Source organism: Mustela erminea, chromosome 20 (assembly GCF_009829155.1).
Source record: "Mustela erminea isolate mMusErm1 chromosome 20, mMusErm1.Pri, whole genome shotgun sequence".
Classification (NCBI taxonomy): domain Eukaryota; kingdom Metazoa; phylum Chordata; class Mammalia; order Carnivora; family Mustelidae; genus Mustela; species Mustela erminea.
This window is the reverse complement of record NC_045633.1, coordinates 38,401,403-38,426,965: the sequence shown is the minus strand read 5'-3', so window position 1 is coordinate 38,426,965 and position 25,563 is coordinate 38,401,403. Positions and strand designations below refer to the sequence as shown.

The 25,563-nt window shown below is 52.3% G+C and overlaps 1 protein-coding gene across 2 annotated transcripts in view; it reads right to left on the bottom strand.

Moving 5' to 3' along the window:
- Window positions 1–8,691: 8,691 nt before the first annotated feature.
- GALNT17 (polypeptide N-acetylgalactosaminyltransferase 17) overlaps window positions 8,692–25,563 on the bottom strand; it is a 415,614-nt gene continuing 398,742 nt past the window's right edge. For both annotated transcript variants that reach the window (XM_032328265.1, XM_032328266.1), the window contains 2 exons: window positions 11,208–11,375; window positions 8,692–10,254 (listed from right to left, as the gene is read on the bottom strand). In XM_032328265.1, coding sequence (XP_032184156.1) covers window positions 10,126–10,254; window positions 11,208–11,375 — 297 coding nt within the window. In that variant the 3' untranslated portion in view covers window positions 8,692–10,125. The remainder of the gene's footprint in view (window positions 10,255–11,207; window positions 11,376–25,563) is intronic.

Genomic DNA, 25,563 nt, shown 5'->3' with positions numbered 1-25,563 from the left:
GAATGGGCCTCTTTTCAAGAGCATCCCCAGAGGAACGACTTCTTACCTCTCAGTGGCCACCCCCATCTGCCAGGGAGGCTGGGCAATGGGGCTTCCTCGCCGGGCACCGTGCTGCATCCAGCAATAGCGAGTTCTCTTGCCAAAAAGGGGGAGATCGGACAGACCAGCAGCTTCCGATACAGCCTCTCACTCCTCAAGGGAGCAGAAAGATGGATTCCCGCTGATCCAAGTCCCAATTGGCTTTTCCATAATACCCATTAATGGTATCGACGAAACTGTATTTATCGTTACTTCAGGCTCCCCACTGAGAAATGGTCCCAGGCCGTGGCTCCTTTGTTACCGCTAATAACGGCCACGTGCGAGAGAATGGCCGCGCGGTCTCCGGGACAGATGGACAGCCACCAGCCAGACTGTGGCATCCGGTGGCCGAGATGATTGGAGAGACAACGCCCAGGGAGCACCTTTTTCCTTTTTTTCTTTAAGTAGCAGTAGACTAATTTTTTAACAGTTTTAGATTACAGAAGATTTGCACAGATAATACAGAGAGTTCTCACAACACATCCCTCGACCCACAGTTTCCCTTATTAACAACACCTTACGTTGGTATGATGCACTGTTGTAACTGACGATTCAATTATTGGTATTTTTTTTCAATTATTGATATTTTTATTTTTTTTAAATTAAATTATTTATTTTAAGAAAAACAGCATTCATTATTTTTTCACCACACCCAGTGCTCCATGCAATCCGTGCCCTCTATCATACCCACCACCTGGTACCCCAACCTCCCAACCCCCGCCACTTCAAACCCCTCAGTTGTTTTTCAGAGTCCATGGTCTCTCGTGATTCACCTCCCCTTCCAATTTCCCCCAACTCCCTTCTCCTCTCTAAGACCCCTTGTCCTCCATGATATTTGTTATGCTTCCCTATGACCCTGCAATTGCACTCCTGGGTATTTACCCCAAAGATACAGATGTCGTGAAAAGAAGGGCCATCTGCACCCCAATGTTTATAGCAGCAATGGCCATGGTCACCAAACTGTGGAAAGAACCAAGATGCCCTTCAACGGACGAATGGATAAGGAAGACGTGGTCCATATACACGATGGAGTATGATGCCTCCATCAGAAAGGACGAATCCCCAACTTTTGTAGCAACATGGACGGGACTGGGGGAGATTCTGCTGAGTGAAATAAGTCAAGCAGAGAGAGTCAATTATCATATGGTTTCACTTATTTATTTTAATTTTTTAAGTCTTTTAATTCCAGCGTCGTTAACATAGTGTTGTATTAATTTCAGGTGTACAGTACAGCGATGCAGCACTTCCGTAAAACAAACACCCAGTACTCAGGACAAGGGCCCTCCATCATCCCATCCCCCGTTCACCCCTCCCCCCTCCCCTTGCCCTCCCCTCCTCCCCGTAACCATCAGTTTGTGCTCTATAGTTACGAGTCCTTAATTTACCTCTCGTTTTTTCCCCCCTTTGTTTCTTAAATTCCACATATGAGTGAAATCATACGGTATTTGTCTGTCTTTGACTTTTTCCTTTTCTTTTTTTAAAGGTTATTTATTTATTTATTTGTCAGAGAGAGAGCGCACACATAAGCAGGCAGAGCAGAGGCAGAGGGAGAAGCAGGCTCCCTGCGGGGCAAGGAGCCGGATGCGGGACTCGATCCCAGGACCCTGGGATCATGGCCTGAGTCGAAGGCAGCGGCTTAACCGACTGAGCCACCCAGGCGTCCATGTCTTTGACTTTTTCCACTTAGCATTATACTCTCTAGCTCCAACCATGTTGTTGGAAATGGTAAGATTTCATTCTTTTTTATGGCTGAGTGGTATTCCTGTGTGTGTGTGTGCGCTCGAGCATGCGTACCACATATTCTTTATCTGTTCACTAATCAATGGACTCTTGGGCTGCTTCCATATCTTGGCTACTGTAAATAACGCTGCTGTAAACATCAGGGTACATGTATCCCTTTGAATTAGGGTTTTGTATTCTTTGGATCAATGCCCAGGAATGCAACGGCTGGATTGTAGGGTAGCTCTATTTTTAACTTTTTGCGGCACCTCCATGCTGTTTTCCACAGTGGCTGCCCCAGGGCGCGTTCCCACCAACAGCACACGTGGGTTCCTTTTTCTCTGCATCTTCTCCAACACCTGTTGTTTCTTGTATTTTTGATTTTAGCCATTCTGGCAGGTGTGAGGTGGTATCTCACTGGGGTTTGATTTGTATTTTCCTGGTGATGAGTGATGTGGAGCATCTTTTCATGTGTCTGTTGGCCATCTGGATGTCTTCTTTGGAGAAACTTCTGTTCCTGTCTTCTGCCCATTTTTTAATTGGATTATTTGTGTTTGGGGTGTTGAGTTGTGTAAGTTCCTTATACATTTTGGATACTAGCCTTTCCCCCGACAGGTCATTTGCCAATATCTCCTCCCCTTCCATAGCTTGCCTTTTAGTTTTGCTGATTATTTGCTCCATCTTGAGAAGCTTCTTATTTTGATGTCATCTCAATACTTTATTCTTGTTTTCGTTTCCATGGTATACCATTATGAACTACAACTGATAATATACTCGGATTTCTTTTTGTTTTAAACTCTGTCTCCTTTTTATTGTCCCGGGACCCCACATACGACACTACATTGCATTTAGTTTTCACGTCTCCCCAGGCCCGCCTTGACTGTGACCCTTTTGCAGACCATTCTTGTTTTTAACCCCTTGACAGTTAATGCGATCGGCCGTTTCGCAGAATGCCCCTCTACTGGAATTCGTCTCATAATCTGTCTGGTTCTGGGTTTTTCTGGAGGAAGACAGCGGAAGAAAGTGCCACTCATGCCTTCCTGAGACCCCATCCCTCTTTGGGCGATGGCTCTGTTTGGAAGGCAGATTCTTACACTGAGCCCAAGCCACAGCCTGCGTCCATCCAGCCGGCCGCGTTCCGACAGAGCTCTAGACGGTCTCCTGTGCGTGTTCTCGACCCCAAACCTCGGTGGTCCACTGAGTCTTCAAGCAGTGACTGCCAAGTTCAACACACTTGGCTTCTTCCTCGATAAGATGTGATCTCCAGGCTCATCCCCACCCATTACGGAGTCACTGGATTTTCTGGATTTTTGGCTCCAGGATCCCACTGATTTCTCCTGGAGCTTGCTGGCCTGGATTAAGGCAACCATTAAATAAAGCTCATTTCATTTTTATGCTAGATGCCTGCTAAGCCGTATCTCCCGTAGCATGCATTAGTACAGCTGGCTTTTCAGACCCAAGTGCGGGAACTTTAATTCATCTCATCAGAGCTAATCATGTTACGACCCCATTACGCACTATGTATAGGAAGTCATGGGTACCGACATGTGAGGAAGAAGTGGGGAGGATGATCCTGATGCGATGAGCAGTGCTTCAAGGTCTCTCTGGGTGGCGGGATTAGTAATGTTGTCGTCTCCTCATTATTACTTACTTGTATTATCTAATTTCTCTAATGCACCATCAACTAATTTGTAAATTACATTAAACAAAAAAAAATTTTTTTGCTCTTGTTTGGATCAGATTACTTTCCTAGCCTGCGGGGATGCTCTGAACCGTTTCGGGCAGGACTGGCTACGCCTCTCCTGCGAGTTCGGAGTGTGCGTGTGTGTGCGTTGGAACTTGAAGCTGATAAAAAGGGAGCAGAAGTCGGAGGCAGGAGGCCGGAATGTCCCGCCTGTTCTACATCAGCCGTGGCTGCATTGGGACAACGGAGCTCCCGGGACTCGGGGACACGCGGAAGGAAATCAGTGCATCTCGGCTCCTCCGTCCTCTGAAGGTCTGTGCTGAGAACCTGGACACAGGCCTGGTGACAGCCTAGTCCTCCTCCTCCTCTCGTGCCTGGGGCTTGTATGTTAAAACAGAGGCCTCAGAGCAAAGCCACCTGCGTAGACGGTGTAGCCTAGTGGTTATGAACGCGTGCTTTTGGGCGAGGCCGACTGGGGTCCGAAACCCACACCTTCCACTTGCACACTCGTGAGGTCAGGCCGGATCCTGAGCTTTCTGAGCCTCGGTGTCTCATCTGTGCAGGCGAAGTGGAAGGGCCCGCCCAGGGCTCGCTGGGGACACACCCGCAGGACGTGCTCGGGTCACGGTGGTGGTTGTAGTTACGGTGACAATTAGGCATCAGTACTCCACTCTCCAGACGCAAGGCAGGCCCCGTCCTGCCGGAAAATCCCACCAAGCGCCGGCCGTGAGCACCCGCCTGATGAAGAAACCAAGAGCGACCCAGGGAAAGCAGTCACGACGAAAAAGGAGTAAAAACAAAACTGAAACCCAAACCCAAACCCAAACCCAACCTTCTCTGCCTTTGCGAGACATACTGGCTTGCACTCACCTTCGTCGGCGCCCAGCCTCCTCACGCCTCTGGGAAACTCTTTGTGGGTAAAACAGACCTTTCAAGAGGGTGTAACTTAAAAATAAAGTAAAACTTCAGAACACAAAGTGAAAACACACAGGGGCCACCGGCCTCACACCGCGACGACCCGGAGCACGGACTCTTCCTTCCTCGGAGGCGGCGGCTTTCCTCTTTTTTATTTTTATTTTTCAAGATTTTATTTATTTATTTGACAGAGCGAGCGAGCGAGAGAGCATGCACACACAAGCAGGGGGAGCGGCAGAGAGAGAGGAGGAAGCAGGCTCCCTGCCGAGCAGAGAGCCCGATGCGGGGCTCGATCCCAGGACCCTGAGACCATGACCCGAGCTGAAGGCAGATGCGTAACCGACCGAGCCGCCCCAGTGCCCTCCACCTGGTGCTGTACAGGCACCTGCAGGTTCTCCGACTTCTGCAGCTGCAAGACGCCCAAACGATAACAATCAGCATAAAGCCATTCTGCGTGAGCCAGAGGACCAGGCGTGCGCCCGCCGTGAATCGGGGACGGGGCTTAGAGCTGATGTCACAGCAGCCCCGGCACCAGCGAGCGCCGCAGTTAACGGGCCGTGTGAGAGGAAGCAAGGAAGGGAGACTTTCATAGCCGTGCGTGCGGCTGCCGCTCCGGAAGGCCGGGGGATGGCGCCTCCGGCCTGCCCCGTCCGGCTCCGTCCTTACCCCGCGCCAGGGGAGCTGGGACGAGGGAAGGTTCTGCGCCGAGCGAACGAGTCGCGGGTAAACGTTCCGGAAGCAGCCGGTGTGCGGAAAGGAGGAAGGTTCAAGTTGTCTCCAGACCCCGAGCGGCCTGGGCCTGCGCGGTCACGGCCAACACGGCCACTTGGTCTGGGCCGCGCGGGGCTGCCGCCGGGCTGAACGTTAACTCCAGTTTCATGGACTTCGTGCATTTGTATCGACTTGTACATTTATTTTTATGTTATGCCGTAACGGGTCTATGAGCAAAAGCTGTTTGGGGTCTGTACATATTTGAGGAACACGACAATAAAAGATAAATTAGGTCAACCCTAGGGCTGTGAGGATTGTTGTTGGTTTTTTTTTTTCTCAGAAGGATTCTGTCTATTCATTTTCCTAAGAAACAGTAAATGAACATTTTTCCCCCAATAGGCGACCAATCCCCAGGGGAACGGGATTTGGCTTTCCCGGCCCCGAAACGAGCCGATCACCCCCTCGCCCCTCGCCGGGGGGTGGTGGGGAACTTGCCGTCCGCGGATTGTTTTCTGTTCCTGACAACTTCAGGCCACACCCAGGATTTTATTTTTAGATTTTATTTATTTATTTGACAGACAGAGATCACAGGTAGGCAGAGCAGCAGGCAAAGAGAGAGAGAGGAGGAAGCAGGCTCCCCGCTGAGCAGAGAGCCCGATGCGGGGCTCGATCCCAGGACCCTGGGATCATGACCTGAGCCGAAGGCAGAGACTTAACCCGACTGAGCCACCCAGGTGCCCCGCACCGAGGATTTTAAGCACAGTTTGTCCTGTCCGCGCTCCAGAGAGTGGGCGGCAGGAGGCGGTTCCTGACATCTGGTCTTCGCGGTTCTGCCCTCGGACACGCTGTCCGCAGAGCGGCTGAGGCAGACACAGCGCACCCGAGGAAGCCCAGGACCCAGTGAAACCGTGAACGAGACGACTGTTAGCCCCTGGGGTATTGGGAAGCCTCTGTTCACTAAGGATGACGGCGACAGTGGGCCAGGCCTGACGGTCTCCGTGTCCCGCCACCACCAGCGGCCCCAGTGGCTCCTGTCCGGCTGAGTTCTTCCACTTGGCTCTCGGGGCTCGGGCAGCGCAGGGAGCCCCCGGCGAGAGGCGGCCGGTGAAATCCAGCGGGGCGCCTCCTGCACGCGCTGTCGGCTGCGGCCTCTTGGGGGCGAGAACCCCGACATCTCTAAAGACACCAAGATCCCCATTATCGCTGCAGGACCAGACCCCGTCGCAGGACTGCCCAGGCTCCGGGGCCGGGTGCTGTATCTTTGCTCTCTATTGTGTGTATCTTCTCGCATGGGCCGCATCTGTGCTCCTCTCTCCAACACGCGCCTCAGAGGGTCAGGACTAGCGTCCTGGCCGTGCACGTGCTCCGCGAAGTTTAGCTCCTTCTTGCTTCGCTCCCTCTCTTCCTCTTAAAAAACAAGTCAGAGGAGAAGCGTCCGGAGCAGCTTGTCGAACTGAACGGAAACGGGCATCGGGAGTTTGGGGCCGGGGCCCCTCGGATTGCTAGGCCCAGGTTTCGGGAACTTCCCGATTAAGTGAGAAAGAGCACATGAGCAGGGGTGAGGGGCAGAGGGAGAAGCAGGCGCCCCGCTGAGCAGGGAGCCCGATGTGGGACTCCACGCGGAGCCCCGGGTGGTCACGGAAGCGCTGAACCGCTACACTGTACACATGACGCGAATATCACACTATTTGTCAACCACACGGGAATTCAACTGAAACTTAATAAAACACAAGCAAAACCAAGAGGAGCTGCTGGCAGGGAGCAGGGACTGGGGACCCGAGGCCACTTTCGTGCTGGCCCTGGCTTCCCGGCCTCCCGCACAGGCTCCAGGCCCCTCCCAAGCCCGTCCCCGGGGGCCGTCACGGGGCTGTGGGGCGGGTGGCGGGGCTGTCACCCAGCCCGTGTCAGAGCGGCCGTCCCAAGCCGGCCAGAAGGAGAGAACAGCGTGCAAACGGGGCGACTCGCGGGGCGGCCATGGGAGAGCCCCTCGGTCGGCCGGGCCGGCTCCCACCCTCTGGGAGACGGGGCTACGGTGTGAGGACGGCAGGAAGACAGCCGACGGACAGGAACGCTTCGGGAAACCGAGCAGAAGGGCTCGGAGGGGTTCAGACGGCCTTCCCAGTCTTCTCTTTCCCCCTCCCGGGCCCCGGAATGAGCGCAGAGACGGCGTTCGAGGACGAACGCACAGGATCAGAGACGTCGGTGGCGAGGCTTGGACGCGTGTCGGGGCACCACCTGTGAGGTTTTCGTCCATATACATAGGGAGGGGGATTGAGAGAAAAGAAGAAATAGGCACCGGACAGGGGAGTGGGGGCGCAGGTGAGGGGCTGGAGCAGAGGCTGTCCCGGCTCGGCCCCCTCTGCAGCGTCCCCGGCCCCCAGCGAGGGTGGGGAGTGAGATCCCCAGCTAGAGGTGGTACCAACTCCCACCGTTTGCTGAAGGAGCATGAGGCGTCCCTGGAGCCCAACGCCGGGAGCCCGGTGCCACTGGGAGGACACGTGGCCCCTTTCCTGCAGAAGAAGGAAGCCGCCTGGGCCCGCCGAAGGCCTCAGCGGGATCTGCGGTCAAAACCTCAGCCTCCGGGGCGCCTGGGTGGCTCAGTGGGTTAAAGCCTCTGCCTTCGGCTCAGGTCATGATCTCAGGGTCCTGGGATCGAGCCCCGCATCGGGCTCTCTGCTCAGCGGGGAGCCTGCTTCTCTCTCTCTCTCTGCCTGCCTCTCTGTCTACTTGTGATCTCTGTCTGTCAAATAAACAACAAAAAAAAAACCAACAAAAAAAACCTCAGCCTCCGGCGAAACAGGCTGCGGCCTTCTTCCTGTTTTCCCTTCGAGACCCACAGCGGGGTGGGAGACGGAGCAGTCAGGGCCGACTCCACCGCACGGCGTGGTATCATGATACTCCCTCAGTGTCTCCCTGGACCCCGCTGGGAACCTGCTGGCCTTAGTGCTTTTCACTTCACGGTGACCCCGAGACGCTGTTATTAAAGTCTGATGAGCTCCTTATTACCGAACAGCGGCACTTTCTATCACGTGCTCAGGAACCCCGGTTCTCACAGAACCCCGAAGGAAACCGGCATGCGTGTCTGTGTGGCCCCAATGGGATGCCTTCTTGGCCCCCTCACAGGGAGGTGCTGTCCGAGCTGAAGGGACCCCTGACCATACCGATTTCCTTGACGGAGCTCCGGCACCTTTCAGGACCCACATCTCCATGAGAACAGGGGGCAGGTGCTTCCGCCAGAGGCACCGTGATTTTGAGAGGGGTCTGGGGGCTTCACGGCATCAGGAGCAGGTTGATCAGGGCGATGCAGATGGGTCACCCTCCTCCTCTCTTCAGCTTCCGGCACCAGCCTGATTCCCCCACACTGGGCGCCCCAGGGCATCAGTAAGTGAATGCCAAATGCTAAATTCCATCCCACTTTGGGGAGACATTGAGTCCAAGTGGAGGTCGGCTTTGTGTCTGCCTCTGCTCCGTGGACTGCTGCTTACAGTAAGACCAAACCCTCAAACCAAAGGAGCCCTCCGCCATGTTTCAGGACCTCCCCCTGAGCCCGGGTTCTGGAAGGACCAAGAAGCAAACAAGGCTGCTCTGGGAAGTGCTCACATGTGTTTATTTCACAAGGGAGGAACGGGCAGGGCGCAATCACCAAGAAGATGCCACCAAAGGAGACACAGTGAACCCCAACTGGGTGACTACAGGATTTGGTTCTGGGCTGGGCTTGGCCTCTGGGGACAGGATGAGGGACAGAGGGGGAACTGGCAAAAGGGACAGCCTTCCATCTGGGGCTCCACATGGGGCAAGGCTGGGGGTGTCCTCCAGGCCAGAGAGGCGTGGCTGACCCCCGCCCCAACCCGGATTCCAGCAGCCTCGTCCCGATCCAGGCGAGCCCCGAAGCGACACGGCCACGGCCAGGCACAGACACCCGCTCTGCACACACTGCAGGCTCACGCCCAGACACACTCATGCACAGCCCCCGCCATCACGCATCACACCGGCACACGTGCTCGCAGGCGTGCACACGCATCCGTACATTACCTCCGATGTGTAAGGGCACCCCAACCGGAGGGCAATCGCAGAAATGATTACTCTTCGGGGAGGAGTCGGCTGCCTTCTCGGCCCCCAGCCAGCAGAGTGCAGGGTGACACGCGATGGACACGGAGCACCCCGGGGTCCTGAGCCCGCCCCCTGCCCCTCGCCCCTCGCTGTGTTGGCTTCAGTCCTTAAGCTCCAGGCGGGTCAGGGCTCCCTGGTCCCCGGGAGGGCAGAGCTGCCCCTGGCCCGGCGCCAGCCCTGGAGACCCACTCCCAGCCACGACCTCCCTCTGTGCTCAGCCTCTCCATGTTCCTGGTTCCCTGCAGACCTAGCAGAGCCGCTGGCCCAGGGACACGGGAGCTTAGGGCCCCACTGGGTGACCGTGGGACCATTCATTCCTCCCAGGCCTTCTTCGGGCGGGTCCAGGAAAGGCCAGGGCCGTCCGCCTGGGGGAAAGGTTGGGGTAGAGGCTGCCTCAAAGTGGGCATCTGGGCAGAAGCGACGTCGAGGGACACGGAGTGCTGGGACCCCGGGGTCCCCTCCGAGGAGGGGAAGACAGGAGGCGGCTGAGCACGGGCCCCGCTCTGCTGAGGGCTGGGGCAGTGTTCAGAAGCTGCTGCGAGAGAGGGATGAGGAGGAGGAGGGGCCCTGCCAGTCCCAGGCCAGAGGGCGGCTGGAAGAGATCGCGGAGGACGTGGGGGTTTCGTGCCACGGTACGCGGGCCACGCCCGGGCAGCAGAAGACGCGGCTCCCGGCTTCCCAGAGGAGGGGTCGGGGCTCTTCCAGGGAGCGTGGGCCTCCCGGCAGCTGAGTGCTGAAGGGGGGACACCACGTCTCCCTCTGGGGCCCCCGTGCTGCCCTGGAGAAGCCCCGGGAGGCCCGCTGAGCACCTGCCGGCTTCCTGCTGTCTGTCCACCCGCACGGCCGGTCCAGAAGACGGGCAGACCCCGTCCCGGGGGCCGGGCTCTGGGGGCCCCTGCCACTCCCCGCTACTTGATCGTGTTTTTAATTGTCCACCTCTGTCCCGTGCAGCTGCGGAGGATGAGGTCAATGCCAGCCACGCCCCGGTTCTCCACCTCGAGACAACGCCCTGTGCCCTTGTTCATGATGGCGCCATTCTGGATGAGACGAGGAGAGACAGAGACAGAGGGAGATGGAGAGACAGAGAATAAGAGAGACAGAGAGACAGAGAGAGAGAGACAGAGACAAGGAGAGACAGAGACAGAGGGAGATGGAGAGACAGAGAATAAGAGAGACAGAGAGACAGAGAGACAGAGACAAGGAGAGACAGAGACAGACGGAGATGGAGAGACAGAGAATAAGAGAGACAGAGAGACAGAGAGACAGAGACAAGGAGAGACAGAGACAGACGGAGATGGAGAGACAGAGAATAAGACAGAGAGACAGAGAGACAGAGAGAGAGAGACAAGGAGAGACAGAGACAGAGGGAGATGGAGAGACAGAGAATAAGAGAGACAGAGAGACAGAGAGAGAGAGACAAGGAGAGACAGAGACAGAGGGAGATGGAGAGACAGAGAATAAGAGAGACAGAGAGACAGAGAGAGAGACGTGGACGGAGAGAAAGACAGAGAGAGAGGTTTAACACTGCAGTGCCCGGCGCAGGGCCTCTCCCAGGGAGCCGTCCCACCAAAACTCTTTGCACAGGGAAACGAACCACTGGAGCCTCCTCCAGAAACCCCAGAGTCAGAAAAGGTGTCAGCTTCACCAAGACTGAGTGGCTGAACCCGGTGTCAAGCCCGCACGGGGGCTGGTGTCTGAGAGTGGGATTTCCGGGGAGACCTGAGCTCTGACTTTCCCCATCCTCCTGACTACTCAGCGGATTTCAGAAAACTCGCCGCACTCTCCCCTCCCCGAGATCGGTCGGCTCCCAGCCTGCCTGGTGCTGCCGCAGGGTGTCCCACACGCTATCCCCCTCCTCCACAGACTCCCCTAGACGTGCCCTGGGTTCATGAGGCTGGCCCTGGGCTGGAGACCTTGGGGAAGTCGCTCCCCTGGGGCCCGCAGCGGCCCCTGGGTGCTCTGGGGGGCCGCCTTTCCCTGGGGCGCTCACCTGGACGAAGTTCCAGCGCTTGTACAGGCTGCTCTTGACTTTGTCACAGTCGAGGAGCTGGGGCAGCCGACTCTTGGAGTTGTCCACCAGGCAGCGGGTGTCAGGGAGGAGCGTGGTGGTCCCCAGGGCGCCCAAGTGCAGGAAGCCCTCCTTGGTGTAGCGGGCGAGCTGGGGAGAGAGGAGAGGGCAGGGGGCAGTGACTCAGGTCTGCAGGGCTCACCCGCCACGGCTGCGGTCCTGGCTGCCACGGCCCCGGGTCACAGAGGAGCCCTGCTCAGGGGGCCTCCTGGCTCGCTAAGTCTGGGAGCCGCATCCCCGGGCCCAGGCGGGTTTCTTTCTAAGCATGTTCTCCGTCAGTGTTTCAACATGAGGGAGCAGGAGTAAATAAAAGAGCAGGACTTCGGATCTCTAAAGCTCAGGTCTGCTCCCCGCGGGAGCCACCCCGAGTAAGTCCCTTAACCTCTCCGAGTCTGCATTTCCACCTGTTTGTAAATTGGGATTAATTGATCAATCCTGCCCTGCTGTAAACTTCCAAAGAGGCGGGTCGCTGAAAAGGAAACAGACATATTATAAGGCATCGCACCTAACAAGCGTTAAAATAAATACACCAAAACGGCAAGGTGATACCACCCTGGGAAACAAAATTCTCGTTTTGTCAAGGTTGGCATAAAATGGGCGGCAGTGGGGTAAATTTGCTTTCCAAAAGGGGATTTCAAAATAGATACTTTGGGTGCTTTAGTTTTTTTTTTCTCTTTTGACCCAACAAATCCACTTTCAGAAATCTATCCCCAGGTGAAAACCCGAACTGGGAACACAACATCATTTAGAATGACGAAAAAGCGGAAGGGTCCCCCGTGCGCCACACAACGCGGGGGCTTCATTCTGCTCCACGCGCCCCGACGGGTGCTGGGGGATTGTGGGAGATCGCAAAAACAGCCACACCCGGGGCACGGGGCTGGCCCAGTCGGTCAAGCGTCCGACTCTCGGTTTTGGCTCAGGCCACGGTGTCAGGGTCGCAGGCTCGAGCCCCACGGCAGGCTCCGCACTTAGACGGCATCTGCTTGAAACTCTCTCTCTCCTTCTCCCTCTGCCCCTCCCCCCACTTCGGCTTGCTACCCCCACCCCGCTCAAATAAATAAATAAAACCTTTCTTTAAAAAAAAGCCACAGCCTTCCCTCTTCCTTCCATACACCCCGGGCAGTACGACTTTCGAAGCCATGTCCTTCAAGAGGTGAAGCCGGTTTCCCCATCCCGTGAGCGCCGGTGACTTACTTAGACCCATGTAATACAGCAGAAGCGAGGATGGACTAGTCTTTAGCCTGGCGTGCTTCTACCCTCTTGCTCTGGGAGTCCTGCTGGCCTCGTGGCAGTCGGCTCTGGATGGCCCAGCCAAGAGCCAACCGTCAGACAAGTGGACGAGGTTGACCGAGGCTAGACAGCCCTCAGCGGACCGGCCGGCTGCCAGGAGCTGTAGGGATGAGTCGGCTGAAATCAGCCGAGCCCAGTCCGGGTCACAGACCCATCCAGCACATCTCGACGATGCACAGTGAATGCTCATTGCTTTATGCCAGTAGGTTTTGGGGGGCTAGTTGTCACGCAGCACGAGCTAACTGATACGGAGATGGTGCTGCCTCCCAAGCCTTCCCACAGCAGGACCCAAGCTACTCGAGTGGCCTCCCTCCTGCCTGTCTGTGTTGTCTAAAATTCTGTATTCCAGCCTTGGAGCAAGTACATTCATCCGTCTTCCACACTCTTTTAGGGGCAGGGGCTGTGTCTAATTAATTTCATTCCTCCCTCAGAGAAAATCACAGACCAAGTGCTCAAAACATGTTTGCGGATGAGCACGTTATAAATGTGGGGAGCGACATCATTTAAAAGACGTGACGACGTCTGTTTATTTAAGCTCCACAAGCATGTTTTGAAGAGTTCTCTGTGCGACCTGCCTGGGAACCAGTTTCTGAGAACACGAGCACGGGGCTGTGTTCCCACTGATAACTCTGGTGCAGGCTGGTGAAGGCAAGGAGAAAGAAGGTACATCTCTCATTTTTGCTCTTACATGCTGCGAGGTAGCAGGGTAGGAAGATTATTAATATACAGCTGGTGCAGAATAAATTAAAAAATAAAATTACCAGCTTGCATGTATTTTTAAAAAAGATTTATTTATTTATTTGCCAGAGAAAGAGAGATCACAAGTAGGCAGAGAGGCAGGCAGAGAGAGACAGGGGGAAGCAGGCTCCCTGCTAAGCAGAGAGCCCAACGCTCGATCCTGGACCTGGACCCTGGGCTCGATCCCAGGACCGTGAGATCATGACTTGAGCCGAAGGCAGAGCCTTAACCCACTGAGCCACCAGGCACCCCACCAGCTTGCATGTATTAAAGACACACTCTGCATTATTTCTAAGCATCATAAAGAGAATAAAGAATGTAATTTTTGCAACAACTCTCTGAGATACATTTCCATTACTCTCCCGTTTTAAAGATGAAGAAACTCAGGTTTGAGGACATCTGGCCCCCTGGCTGGGTCCTGGCCTCCCTCCTTGGGACCTGAGGGACGCTGGCCCAGCAGCTGACCAGCCAACGGGACTCTTCCTACACAATTCCGGGCTTCTCCCGAGAGCCTGGGCATTTCTGGCCAGGAACGGAGCCAGAAGGAAGCTGTGGTCCGGCAGTGCCTCTTCTCCAGGGCCCGAGTTTTCTGCGGAGGTTCTCACTGCTGATGAAAACCACTCAGAAATCCTCTGCTTTGATCCCCGAAGGGGGGCCCACCTGCTCCCCGCTGAAACAAGGGACAGGGAGTTTAAGTGCCCTTGAGAGAGATGCGGTTAACATGCGCTTTAAACCCAAATTAGTTCCAAATCAGAGGGATTGTCAGAAGCGACACGATAAGAAAGTCTGCAGCCCTCCTCACCCCTCCCCAGACAATGTCTCTCTGAATATGCTCAGATTCACCAAATGCAAAGTGGTGAATGACAGCGAGCTGCCTTTATGTTCAGAGGAAAGACAGACACAGCTGCTTATTGAAATTATGGATCAATCTATTACCCAGCAGGCAAATGAACAGCGCTAAGAACATTAATTAACTGAGCGTATCTGTGACCCAGATGTTTAAAGAGCGACGCTAAATGCCACCGGGAGTTAGGGGCCCTCCTTTCTGAGGTCTCTGGGTGAAGGATGAGACCCCAGCCCTCCAACTTTCCGAGGAGGGTGGGGAGGCCCTGCAGGCCTTCCGTTCTGGGGGAAGGCGCTTTCTCAAGCCAAAAACACATGCACGGGTCCCGCTGGCCTGGCCAAGGGGGCACGGTCAGGGGAAGGGCGCTGTGGTCTGAAAGGATGGAGGGCTCAGGTTACACCAACCGATGTCACACTGCCTCTCCCCCACGAGGCAGGAGGGTGGTGCGAGCTCGGATCTTGTGCCGGTCCTGGGTCGCGAGTCTCCGCGGTGTCTCCGGACCGCTGTCTGGTCCCCTCCCCAGCTCCCCGTCCCCGGTAGCCCTTCCTTACGGGCCTCTGCTCCCTGGTCCCTGCATGTGCCGCAGGCTTTCCTGCCTTCGCGGCTTGGCTCCAGCTGACTCCTTACTGGCCTTCTAGAAGGTTCGAGCTTCAGCCTTCCCAGACTCCGTGCACTTCTCTCCATCCCTCGGTGTCTTCTCTAAGTCTTCCTTCCCCCACCCCTGCACCGTCCCTCAAGCCCTCGGTGTCAATGATCCCTATGCTTCGGCGTCTCACTCTCAGGGGGTGTGGGAGTGCCTCACCTCCGCTAGACCGTTCTGGGAATCCACTAAGTGATGGCTATTTGGGTTTTTTCCACTTTGGGGCTATTACGAATCATGCCGCCATGATCATTCATGCGTAGGTTTCCGAGGAACCCGTGCTTTCAGCTCTCTTAGCGCTGTGTCGAGAAGTGAACTGCTGGTTGCTGGGTCACATGGTGAATGTGTGCCTAACTTTCGGAGGACTCGCCAAACTCTCCAAGCAGCTGCACCGTCTGCAGCTGTCCCCGCCACGGGCCAGCGTCCCAGCTCGGCCCCAGCCCCGTAAACTCTTGTTCTTGTGGCTTTCTCCTCTGTCTGTCTTTCTTTTTAGGAACATGCTAGCCATTGACTGGGTGTTAAGTGGTATCTCATTGTGGTTTTGATTTGCGTTTCCTTAATAACTACTGATGTTGAGCATCTCTTTACGGGCTTGTCGGCCACTTGTGGATCTTTGGAGAGATGTCCAGTCAGGTCTTTTGCCCATTCTTCAATTGGGCAAATTGTCTTTTTACTGCTGAGTCGTAAGAGTTCTTTACATATTCTGCATACGAGACCTTTTTCTGGTATATTTTGAGTGGAGATATTTCCCCCCATTCTGAGGGTTTTTCTTTCATTTTCTTTTTTTCCACTTTCTTAAAAGTATGCTTTGAAGTACAAAAGTTTTTAATTTTGATGAAGTTCAACTTATTGACTTTTTCTTTGATTACTTATGCTTTTGATGTCATTATCTAAGAAACCACTGCCAAATCCAAGGTCATAAAGATTTACCCCTATGTCTTCTAAGAATTTTAGAGTTTGAGCTCTTCCATTTGGATCTTTGATCCACTTTGAGTTAATTTTCATATGTGATGTAAAGTGTACATACAAGTTCTTTCTTTTTCATGTGGTTATTTGTTGTCCCAAGACTGTTTGTTGAAAAGACTGTTTCCCTATCGAATTGTCTTCTCATCCTTGTTAAAAATAAATTGCTCATAAAAAATTAATTGACTATAAATGTGGAATTTATTTCTGGAATCTGAATTCTATTCCCCTGACCCATGTACCTACCCCTCTGAGAGCACTACATTGTCTTGATTAGTACAGCTTTGTAGTAGGTCTAAGAACTGGAAACGTGAGTCTTCTAACTCTGTTCTTTTTCAGTGTCATTCTGACTACTCTGTCCCTGCATTTTCATATGAATTTTAGGATTATCTTTTCCATTTCTGCAAAAAAAGGCAGTTGGAACTTTGATAGGTACTGCACTGCATCTGCAGATCAACTCAGGCAGGACTTCCACAACAGCAGTAAGTCTTCTGATCAAGGAACATTGGATGTATTTTTTTACTTAGGTCTTTCATTTGTTTCAACAATGTTTTGTAGCTTTCAGTGTATTTTTCTTCAGTTAGGTTTATTCTCAAGTATTTTCTCTTTTTGGATTCTACTGTAAATGGTATTGTCTTCTTAGTTTCTTTTTCAGAACATCCGCTGGTAGTGCAAGCAGTATCTTTAAGACATTTCTGTGGACCATGAGCTGCCTCCTGGTACCTCATGGTCACTCAGACCAGGAGGGGCTGCAAGTTCCCTTGGTTCCTGCTTCCCCAGGGTCAGGGCCAGGTGCCAGTGGCCCATACCCACTGCAGACCAATATTCCGACGGTGCCTGGACCTCACCCCAAGTCTCTCATCTTTTCACTTGTCTCCTGTGACTCTGCCAACCAACGCCCTTCCCGCCCACAGCAGGGTCTAGATTTTTAACGTGCCCCCTTCATCCTAATCCCTAGCTTGGTGTCCCGGACCCTCCCTGCCCTGGGGAATCTTGCCTCCCACGTTGCTGAGAAGTTACCTTCCCTGCCCCTCAAAGTGTGTCTCCCTTCATTTTTCACTTCTTTCAACATTGTGTTCTCCTCACTTCATAGGTACCGTAAGTCATCATCTCTCCCTTCTTCTTCTTCGTTTCTTCCAAGCTACAAACATAAGCAGATCTCTGTGCCCAGAAATCTCCAGCCACAGCTCTCATGATCTCCTTGTTTTGTCTTTGGTTTTCCACGGTCTCCTTCCTTCGTGCTTTCTACCACCACTTTCACGGACACGGCTCTCCGCAAGGCCAACAGGACCCATTCATTCTATCCACCTCAATACTTTCTTCTTAGTCTCTACATGGGCCACCGATTTGGGGCCAGAAGCTTTGCAGGGTTCTGGTGAAACCATCTCTTCTCTCTGTACCCTCTCTCCTGGAAAGCCTGCCATTCTGGGGGCTTCCGGTAACATCTCTATGCTGACTTGGCTCACTGTGCCAAGTTTCTATCTCCAAACCAAACCTCTCCTCAATTCCGGATTTGTATATCCAACTCACCACTGGATATACCACTGGGAGGTCTAGTAACCATTTCAGAGTTACAGATCAAAACTGAATTCCTGCTGCCCTGGGTACCCAGTCCTCCCCTCCACACTCATCCAACCTCGGTTCCATCTTGGTCATTACGACACCATCCTTCCAGCTGCTCAGGCCAGGCACGTTGGCTTCATCCTTTACTTGCCTCTTCCTCTGACCCGCCGCATTCCCAGCCCATTAGCAAATGACATTCAGGTTTCACTTCCACCGGATTGTAAAAAAACTTAGAGTGACAATCTATGTTTTTTTAGCCACAATGTTTGATCCATTTGTTTTTATTGCACTTAATGATCTAAACGGACTTATTTCTATTTTCCTTCTGTCTATGTGCCCAGTCTTCTCCGTTTCCTTTTTCTCCTTTATTGGCCTTAGTTTGGATTGGTTCAGTTTGATTTTTTTTTTTTTCTGGAATGTTTCATAGTTCTCCTCTACAGATTTGGAAATTCTACTTCATTTCTATTATTTTACTGGCTACTTTCAAAATTCAACAATTAACAACTTAGCAGACTATTCAGTATCCTAATGTCTGCCTCCATCAATAAAATTCAAGGACATTAGGACACTAAATCCAGTCACCTCCTTTTTACCGTTCAGCCTTTGGTTATATTTCGCTGCCCCAAACTAGATGTTATTCTTATTATGTAAGAAACATTCTTTGGATTTACTTATACATTTATAAATTTTTTTTTGTTTATAATTCATTCTTTCCTCAAGATAGTATTCTGGGCTTATTTTCCTTCTTCTTGAAGTACATTCTTTAGAAGTTCCCTTGGTGGTTATCTGTCGTGCTAAACCCTCCCATATTCTGTTTATCTGAAAATGTCTTGGGGGTGATTTGTTATGCAGCAGAAGCTAACAGATACAGTTTCTTCTTGTGCATCTAGCAGGGGTTTAAAACGGTATTAGTTGTAGTTGACCTAGAATCTAGTTATGCCACAGACAGAAGACCCTTCAAAGTATCTAATCTGCTCTACTGTCAGAAGCTCCCTCCTCTGAGCGGAAAACTGCTTGAAACTTGTCGACCCTCACTTTTCCAGTTGCGGCCAATTGAATACCAGTTCCTCGTTATACACCCGTACTCCTGATCTCTTCCGAGGCTCAAGGTTTACAAACTTGGTCACCTTCCCCCTTCTCTCTCCCCCACCCATAAAGTTGCAAGTCTTCTGGTTCCTGCTTCCCTATGTCTCTCACACATATTTCCTCCCAATCTTCCAGGTGAGCTGCTGCAGGAGATTTGTAACTTGTCCTCACCTCTAGGCCTTCCTACTTTTCATCTCGCCTTCCTAATCCTGCAGGTTCAAATCACATCATTCCCGGCTTCAACCTTCAACTGCTCTTGTACCTCCTGATTTAAGAATAAACTTTTTTTTTTTTTTTTGGTCATGATCTTCGACTCTAGGTCTCCAGCTTACACTCTTGGTTTCTGACAGATGGCTTGAGGTTTCTCGAAAACAGCCAGCAGGAAGACTGTGTGGAATATATCTCCACCGACTCTTACCCTGTCTCCCGCGGTTACACAAAGACCCCCCTTCCAGAGGTGGTCTCTTTCAACATACACACTTATGTATTCTGTGACTCTCCTTGTGGAAGGTTTTGTTGTTGTTGTCACTGCTGCTGTTTCAGGATATTCTTATACAGCGTAGGGAGTGAGAAAGAATCTTGCAAAAAGCAAATACTCTATAAATGCCTTTTGAATGGAATGGGATTATTCTAGGTTTGGCTGCTGGGCCCAAGAGGAGAAATGAATGTCATTATCCACAACCCTAATGCATTAGGGGGGAAAAAAAAAGCTCTGAGCTCAAATACGATTAATTCTCATTTAGCAGAAAAGAAGAATTTTCTATTTGAGATGATCTAAGAGGCACACACAACTATTAACCCACATTTAACAGCCTTGAGGGAAAACTAAACTATGCAGGTTATAGCCAAATAAACAAAAAACAGCCAAATGATTGTGGAATGACTCTGGGACACAGCAAAACCCATCAAATTGTCAATAAAAACATGGCTTGCAATTGCTTTCAGATTAAGGGTCCTTCTCAACTCTTCGGAATCAGGCTTAGTCAGTGTAGAAAACCATTGCTAAATGAAAAAATGCATTTTACCCTGCTTTTACTCAGGACACGGAGAGATGAGGTTCCATTGATTGGAACCTGCTTTGGGGTGAATTTATTTGTTTGCTGCTTGGCTGAAGGAGTGATTTCTGGTGATTACACATGCATATGTATATTCTTCAAAACAAATAGACTTTCTCAGAGCATGCCTGATCCCAAGTGATACAGGAAATGTCTCCAACTGCATCTCCAAGTGGACACATGGTGGCTGTGACGGAGCTGGAAGTGGAGAAAGGGGCTGCCTGGGGCAGGAGAAATCTTTGGGGGAAATAGAAATGTATGTTTTGATTGGGGAGGCAGATCTGCAAGTACGTACCCTGTCAAAATTCATCATATTGTACCCTTGAGCAGATGCTGTTTGCTGTACTGACCTTGTACTTCAGCAAATTTGATTTTAAAATATATCTGGAAGCTTAGAAGGCAGGCTATGGAATCAGAGACGATTTTTGCAGAGAGTCAGTTCCTAGGGGACGAGCCAGTTCCCAGGGCCTTCCTCCTCAGTCTCCTCCCTTCCCCCATTATGACTCCTCATGCTGGATAAAAATATTGTATTTCCAGAAAATGCAGTGCTACTGAAAATTAGTGGGGAAACATATTTACACCACAAAACCTTGGGTTGATTTACCTGCACAGACTGTCGAAAAGTGGATGGATTCAGGGCATTGCCAGTGGAGGTGGGGGTGGGTGGCAGGGTCTGGACCCCAGAACTCTGTGGAGAGAGCTGGGAGCTCCTGGAGAGTGGCCCTAGGAGTGGGAGCGACACCAGGATGAGGGCCAGAAGAGTCCCGTGGGAGAGGGGGTGGTGAGCGGGAGAGCCCGCTCCAGTTCCCAGGGATCCGGAGCAAATTCCCAAGCCTGCTTCCAAAGCTCACCCTGACTGCTAACTGGTCAGAGAAGCAAAGATCCTATTTTTCCATGAAGAGATTAATTTCCTTCTTGTCTCCACATGTGAAACAGGAAGGCAGGACTGTGTCGGGTGCAGCGTGGAAATGCCGCAAACGCTTGGCTCTATCGGGTGCAGCGTGGAAATGCCGCAAACGCTTGGCTCCCTTTCTAGCAAGATCTTAATTAAATCTGTCTCACCTTCTCATTTTTGCCCATTGAAACACTGTTCCTGGCTCGGTGCTGTGTCATCAAAGGGGCCGTCTATCGCACGGTTAAAGACTTGCACTCTGGAGCCTGTTTAAGAAATCCAAGCTCTGCCACTTAATAGTTTTATAACCCTGGGCCAGTTGCTTAAGCCCCATGGGACTCTGAGTCTTCATTCTTCAAACTGGGGATAATTTTGCGATTTATTTCCTAGGGTAGTTATGGAATCCGGTAAGTAAGAAGGGGACACGGCACATAGGAAGGCCCGTGTATTTGTTTCTCTTCTTTTCCCTGACCTCATGCTCAAGTTGAGAACTCGGCCGGGGTTTCTAATTCAGCAGACTTCTTTTCTTCCCAGCGGGGCTCCCACGGGGCCTCGTGTGGCCAGCGTTTCCCGGCCCCGTCTCCTTCCCTGTTCCCAGCCACTCCGGGCTCCCCGTTCTGTGCCAGAGCCCTTGGTCCAAGGGTCGCCTCAAGTGCTCCAGCAACACTGCTGGGCAGCTGAGTCCCTACCGGTGGCTGCCTGGCCCACGGGGTTCTTTTGGGCCGGGTCTGCCGGCGACCTTGAGCTGGCCTCCTGATGCAGGGGAGCCTGGCTCTGGCCCCTGCGGTGCTCCCGCCCTTCCCTCCCCCACCCTCCACGTCACTTCTCTGGTTTGGTCCGGCTCTTCCGTGCCCTTGCCTGGAGCGGGCCAGATGCCTGGGGGAACCGGACCTTCGGTGGGGCTCCTGGGACTCCGCTTCACATCTCTAAAGCCGCTCCTGTGTCCCGCTGATGCCCCCAGGGTCCTGAGCTCTCTTGGCCCCCCATCTTGGACGCGCGGTCCTTCCTTCACGCTTCTGCAGCGGAGGCTGACGAGCTCTGCCTGTTCTCTGCTCCTGGCACGTTCCCAGACGAACCCCAGGCCCACCATCGGCTGGAAGGCAGCCTCGATGAACCTCAACCGCTCGGGAACTTTGCGCCTTGGCAGGGAGTCAGAGGTGAGCCCGGTGTTGATGTTCACGCGTGAGCGTGGACGGGAAGGTCTTCCGAAATGACACCAACCTCTGAGAGTCAGTCTGGGTTTCTAGCATCACCGAAGGTCATTAGATCCACTCCAAGCCTTGTCCTGGGTCTGGTCCTTCATGTAATGTAATTTATCCAGGGATAACGGCCCTACAAAAGTCAGGGCACTTCCTCTTTTTTACCTTCCCGCTGGAGAGACTAAAGTTTCTTCTCCGGATTCTAGAAGCCCAAACTCCTGGCGCAGTGGCGTCTCCCTCGTGTCGTGCACCTCTCCAGCCAGACTGGTCGCTGTCATGCTGCCCTTCCCCACCCCCCTCCTGAGCCCACAGGCGTATCCTGAAGCTCGGGCCAGCCTGTGTCCAGCATGGACTCACCCCACAGCCACCACATGGGTCCAGTCAAAGCATCTCGTGCTTTCCCTGCCAGCAGCTAGGACCCCCTTTGTGCACGTTTCATTCCACATCAAACGCTCGTCAGTGGCCCCCACGGGCTACCGCGCCCCCCCAGTCGAAGATAGCCCTTCCCCGAGATTCCCTGAAGAACACCGTTCGCTAGAATTTAGGGCCCTCAGCATTGCCAGCCCTGGCAGGGGGGCTAGAAATTGTGGTTCTCCGGAGGGGAAGCCCAGGCTGGCAGGTCAGTCGATTTCTGTTTGGGGCGAATGCACAGATTTCCCTCTGAAAAAACAAAGTCTACATTTCTGCTTCTGTTTACCATAATCTGACCCGAGGAAATTCAGGGTTGCCGCAGCCGTGCCTGACGGGAGACGGCAGAAAGTCTGCTTTCGGAGCACGGACCCTCAGCCTTCTTTACATTTCCTCTACTATCTTAGAAATATAAGTAACCCCCTCTCACTCCCTCACTCTGCTCCGAGGGTGCCTCCAGCTCACCCTCCTCTGCCTTTCCGCCTGGTCTCGCCTTCCAGAGAGTTCTCCCCGCCACGTCGGCACCTCCTCACCGCCCTTCTCCCCCGGCATCCGCTCCCATCTGGCTCCTCTCCGCCTCCACAGAGAATCCTCTCACCACGTCTGTAACCGTATCGAGCGCGCGGTGCGGTCTAGCCCGCGGGACCCCTGGGCAGCATGAAGGGCGGAGCCACACTAGGGTCTGTCCTGGGGTCACTGTTCTCTCCCTTGGCCCATACCCCGATGCCCCATCTGCCTCTGCCGCTCTGTCCTCAGCACCTGGTTGGAAAGTTCGGCTGCCTGGAGGACATCACTGCAGGGACTCCCAAGGCCCGTCCCTCAGCCTGAACTCACAGTGCCCCAGACAGAACTCAAGGCATCTCCCCAAACCTTCACGTCCAGTCTCAGCGACGGCGGCGCCGTCTACGGGTTTAGGCAGGGACTGGAGTGTCACTCCACAGCCCTTGTCCCTTCGCTTGACCTCTCCACCAACAACTCCAGCCAAGCAGCCCTCTAAAAACATTAAAAAAATATTTGTAATGTCAGAGCCATTTCAGACTTACAAAGAGTTGCAAATATAAAACAGTGAGTTCCCGTAGGCCTGGAATTCAGCTTATCCTAGAGTTAATCTATTACATAATTGTACCATAATTACCTAATCCAGGGAGTTAACATTGGTCCAGTCCTATTAACTAACCTGGAGACCTCACAGGAATCTCGGAGCTTCTCCAGCATGCGTGCTCTCCCAGGATCCCACACTGCCTTCTGTGGTCACGTCTCCGTGATCTCCTCCGATCTGGGACAGGCCCTCAGTCTTCCCTTGTTTCTAATGACCTCGACCCTTTTGAAGAGTATGGGGCAATTATCTTGTAGAACGTCCCTCACTTTGAGTTTGTCTGAGGTTTTCTCATGATTAAGATTAAAGGTCTAGTAAAAACCACAGAGGTGACGCTGTGCCCCTCCTGGGGCACCAGATCAGGAGCGCGTGACGGCTCATTACTGGTGACGACAACCTTGAACACTTGGTTAAGACAGTGTCCTTTGGGCCTCTCAACCATGATGTCACAGTTTTTCCCTTGATCGAGGGAGATGCCTGGAAACTACGAAAACATCTTACTTTTGATCACTGATTTTAGCATCCGTTGCGAGCTCTGGATGTCAGCAAGTATTATGGGCCGACTGCCTGGGCGTGATTTTCATGTCCCACATGCCTTCTACGTTGACTGAGTGGACTTCTACTGAAGAAGAGTGGGCCCCCGCTCTCCATTTACTTGTTTATATCGGTATAGACTCATGGATTTAAAAAAAAATTACGTGAGTGACAACCCAATACTCTCACTATTTTGTTGCTCGGGCAGTTCTAGCTTTGGACACTGGGTGTCCTTCAGGGTGGCTCCTGTGTTCTATTGAGAAGACACAGTCTCTTTTTAAAGAACTTCCTTTTGTTCTGACACCACAAGGTCTTCCAGGCTTAACCTCTGTTTACCTCCTGCTCCCTTGCTGGGATCATCGCAAAGCTGGGGGCCGGAGGTGTTCCGCGCTACTGGGTTTTATTGCTCCTGGGCTGTTCCAGAGCTAGGAAGTCCGTGTATGCACACCCGCCCATGCACACATTTGTTTTTCTTTCTACCTTTCTACAAATTTATTTCCACGTCTCTGTTTATGCACACATTTACATATGTATTTATATTTGCATATATGCATGTAACATAAACTCATCCCGACCCTCACATTGCAATCCGGCATCCGCTCATCCTGGCCACGCCTCCTCGCTTACTCCCAGCCTCCGTCTCCGACAGCAGGGGCTGGGGTTCCCAACGCCCCCGTCCTACACCTGCTTGTTCAGTCCTGGCATGTCCACAGCAGTTAACCCAGACTGATGGGGAAGACAAGCTAACTTGTTAGAATGCATTACTGGCGGTGGTTCTTTTTTTGTGGAATCCAGTCAACATCGTCCAAACTGTCCCCAAGTTACTTAGGTTAGCGCTCCTCTTCCCCACCATCAGGGTGGTTGTATTTGTCGAGTTTGTCATTTTCCTTTACTGCTTGCACCCCACTGTGGGTCCTTCCCCACATTCTAGTTGAATTTGTTTTCTTTCTAGACATCTGAAACATCACCGTGGTTCTAAGAGTCAGGACCTGACATGAAGGCTCCCTGAGAGACAATCCCCTCTTCCTCCTCTTACCCGCCCCCACTTCCACGCTCCTCCGTCCCATCCCCACGCACTTCCGGCAGGTGACCCAGCTTATCAGTCTCTGATTTACCCTTCGTGGCTCTCTCGTGCAGATGCGCAGGTACAGGTATTTATTTTTAAGTGGCCATCTGCCTTAAATAAAGGTTAACACACTACGCATCTTCTTTTGCACTTTGCCTTTTTCGCCCAGCCGTATGTGAAGCTCACTCTGCACGGGTAAGCAGAGATGGCCGGTGCTCCCTCGTGCAGCAGCTACCGCACCGCTCTTTCAACCACTGTCCCAACGACACGCACTTGACGGTTTCTACCGTTGTGCAATTGCAAATAACGCGCACTATTCTCATACTGTTGGAATCAGAGTCGGCTTCTGGAAGTGGATGGCTGGGTCAGGAAGTAAACGGACGGCAGCTTTGTTAAGTATTGCCAAACTCCCCTCCAAAAAATGGTACCGATTTGCATTTCTACCAGCAATCTGGAAGACTGGTTATTTCAGAACCTTGATAACAGAGTAGGTTGTCAGTTTTCTTAATTTTTGCAAATATGATAGGTGGGGAAATGGCTTCTCAGTATGACTTTGCTTTGAATTTCTCCAATTACGAATGAATTTAAACATTTAAAAATATATTTAGAACAAAAAACATGTGTGTGTGTGTGTGTGTGTGTGTGTATATGCATATATACACACACACACACACGTTTTTTGGTGGGAGGCAACTTGTTTGCTTGTGTCTTTTTCCTATTTTTCTAACAGATTTTTAGTCCTTTGTTCCTCAATTTTTAAGCATCTTTTATGCAATGGGAAAATTATCCCTTGTGGCATATGCTACAGATATTTTCTCCTCGGTTATCAGGTGTCTTTGACTGCGTTTATGGTGTTATATCACCATGCAAGTTTAAAAAAGTTTTAATGTAGTCAAATGCATCA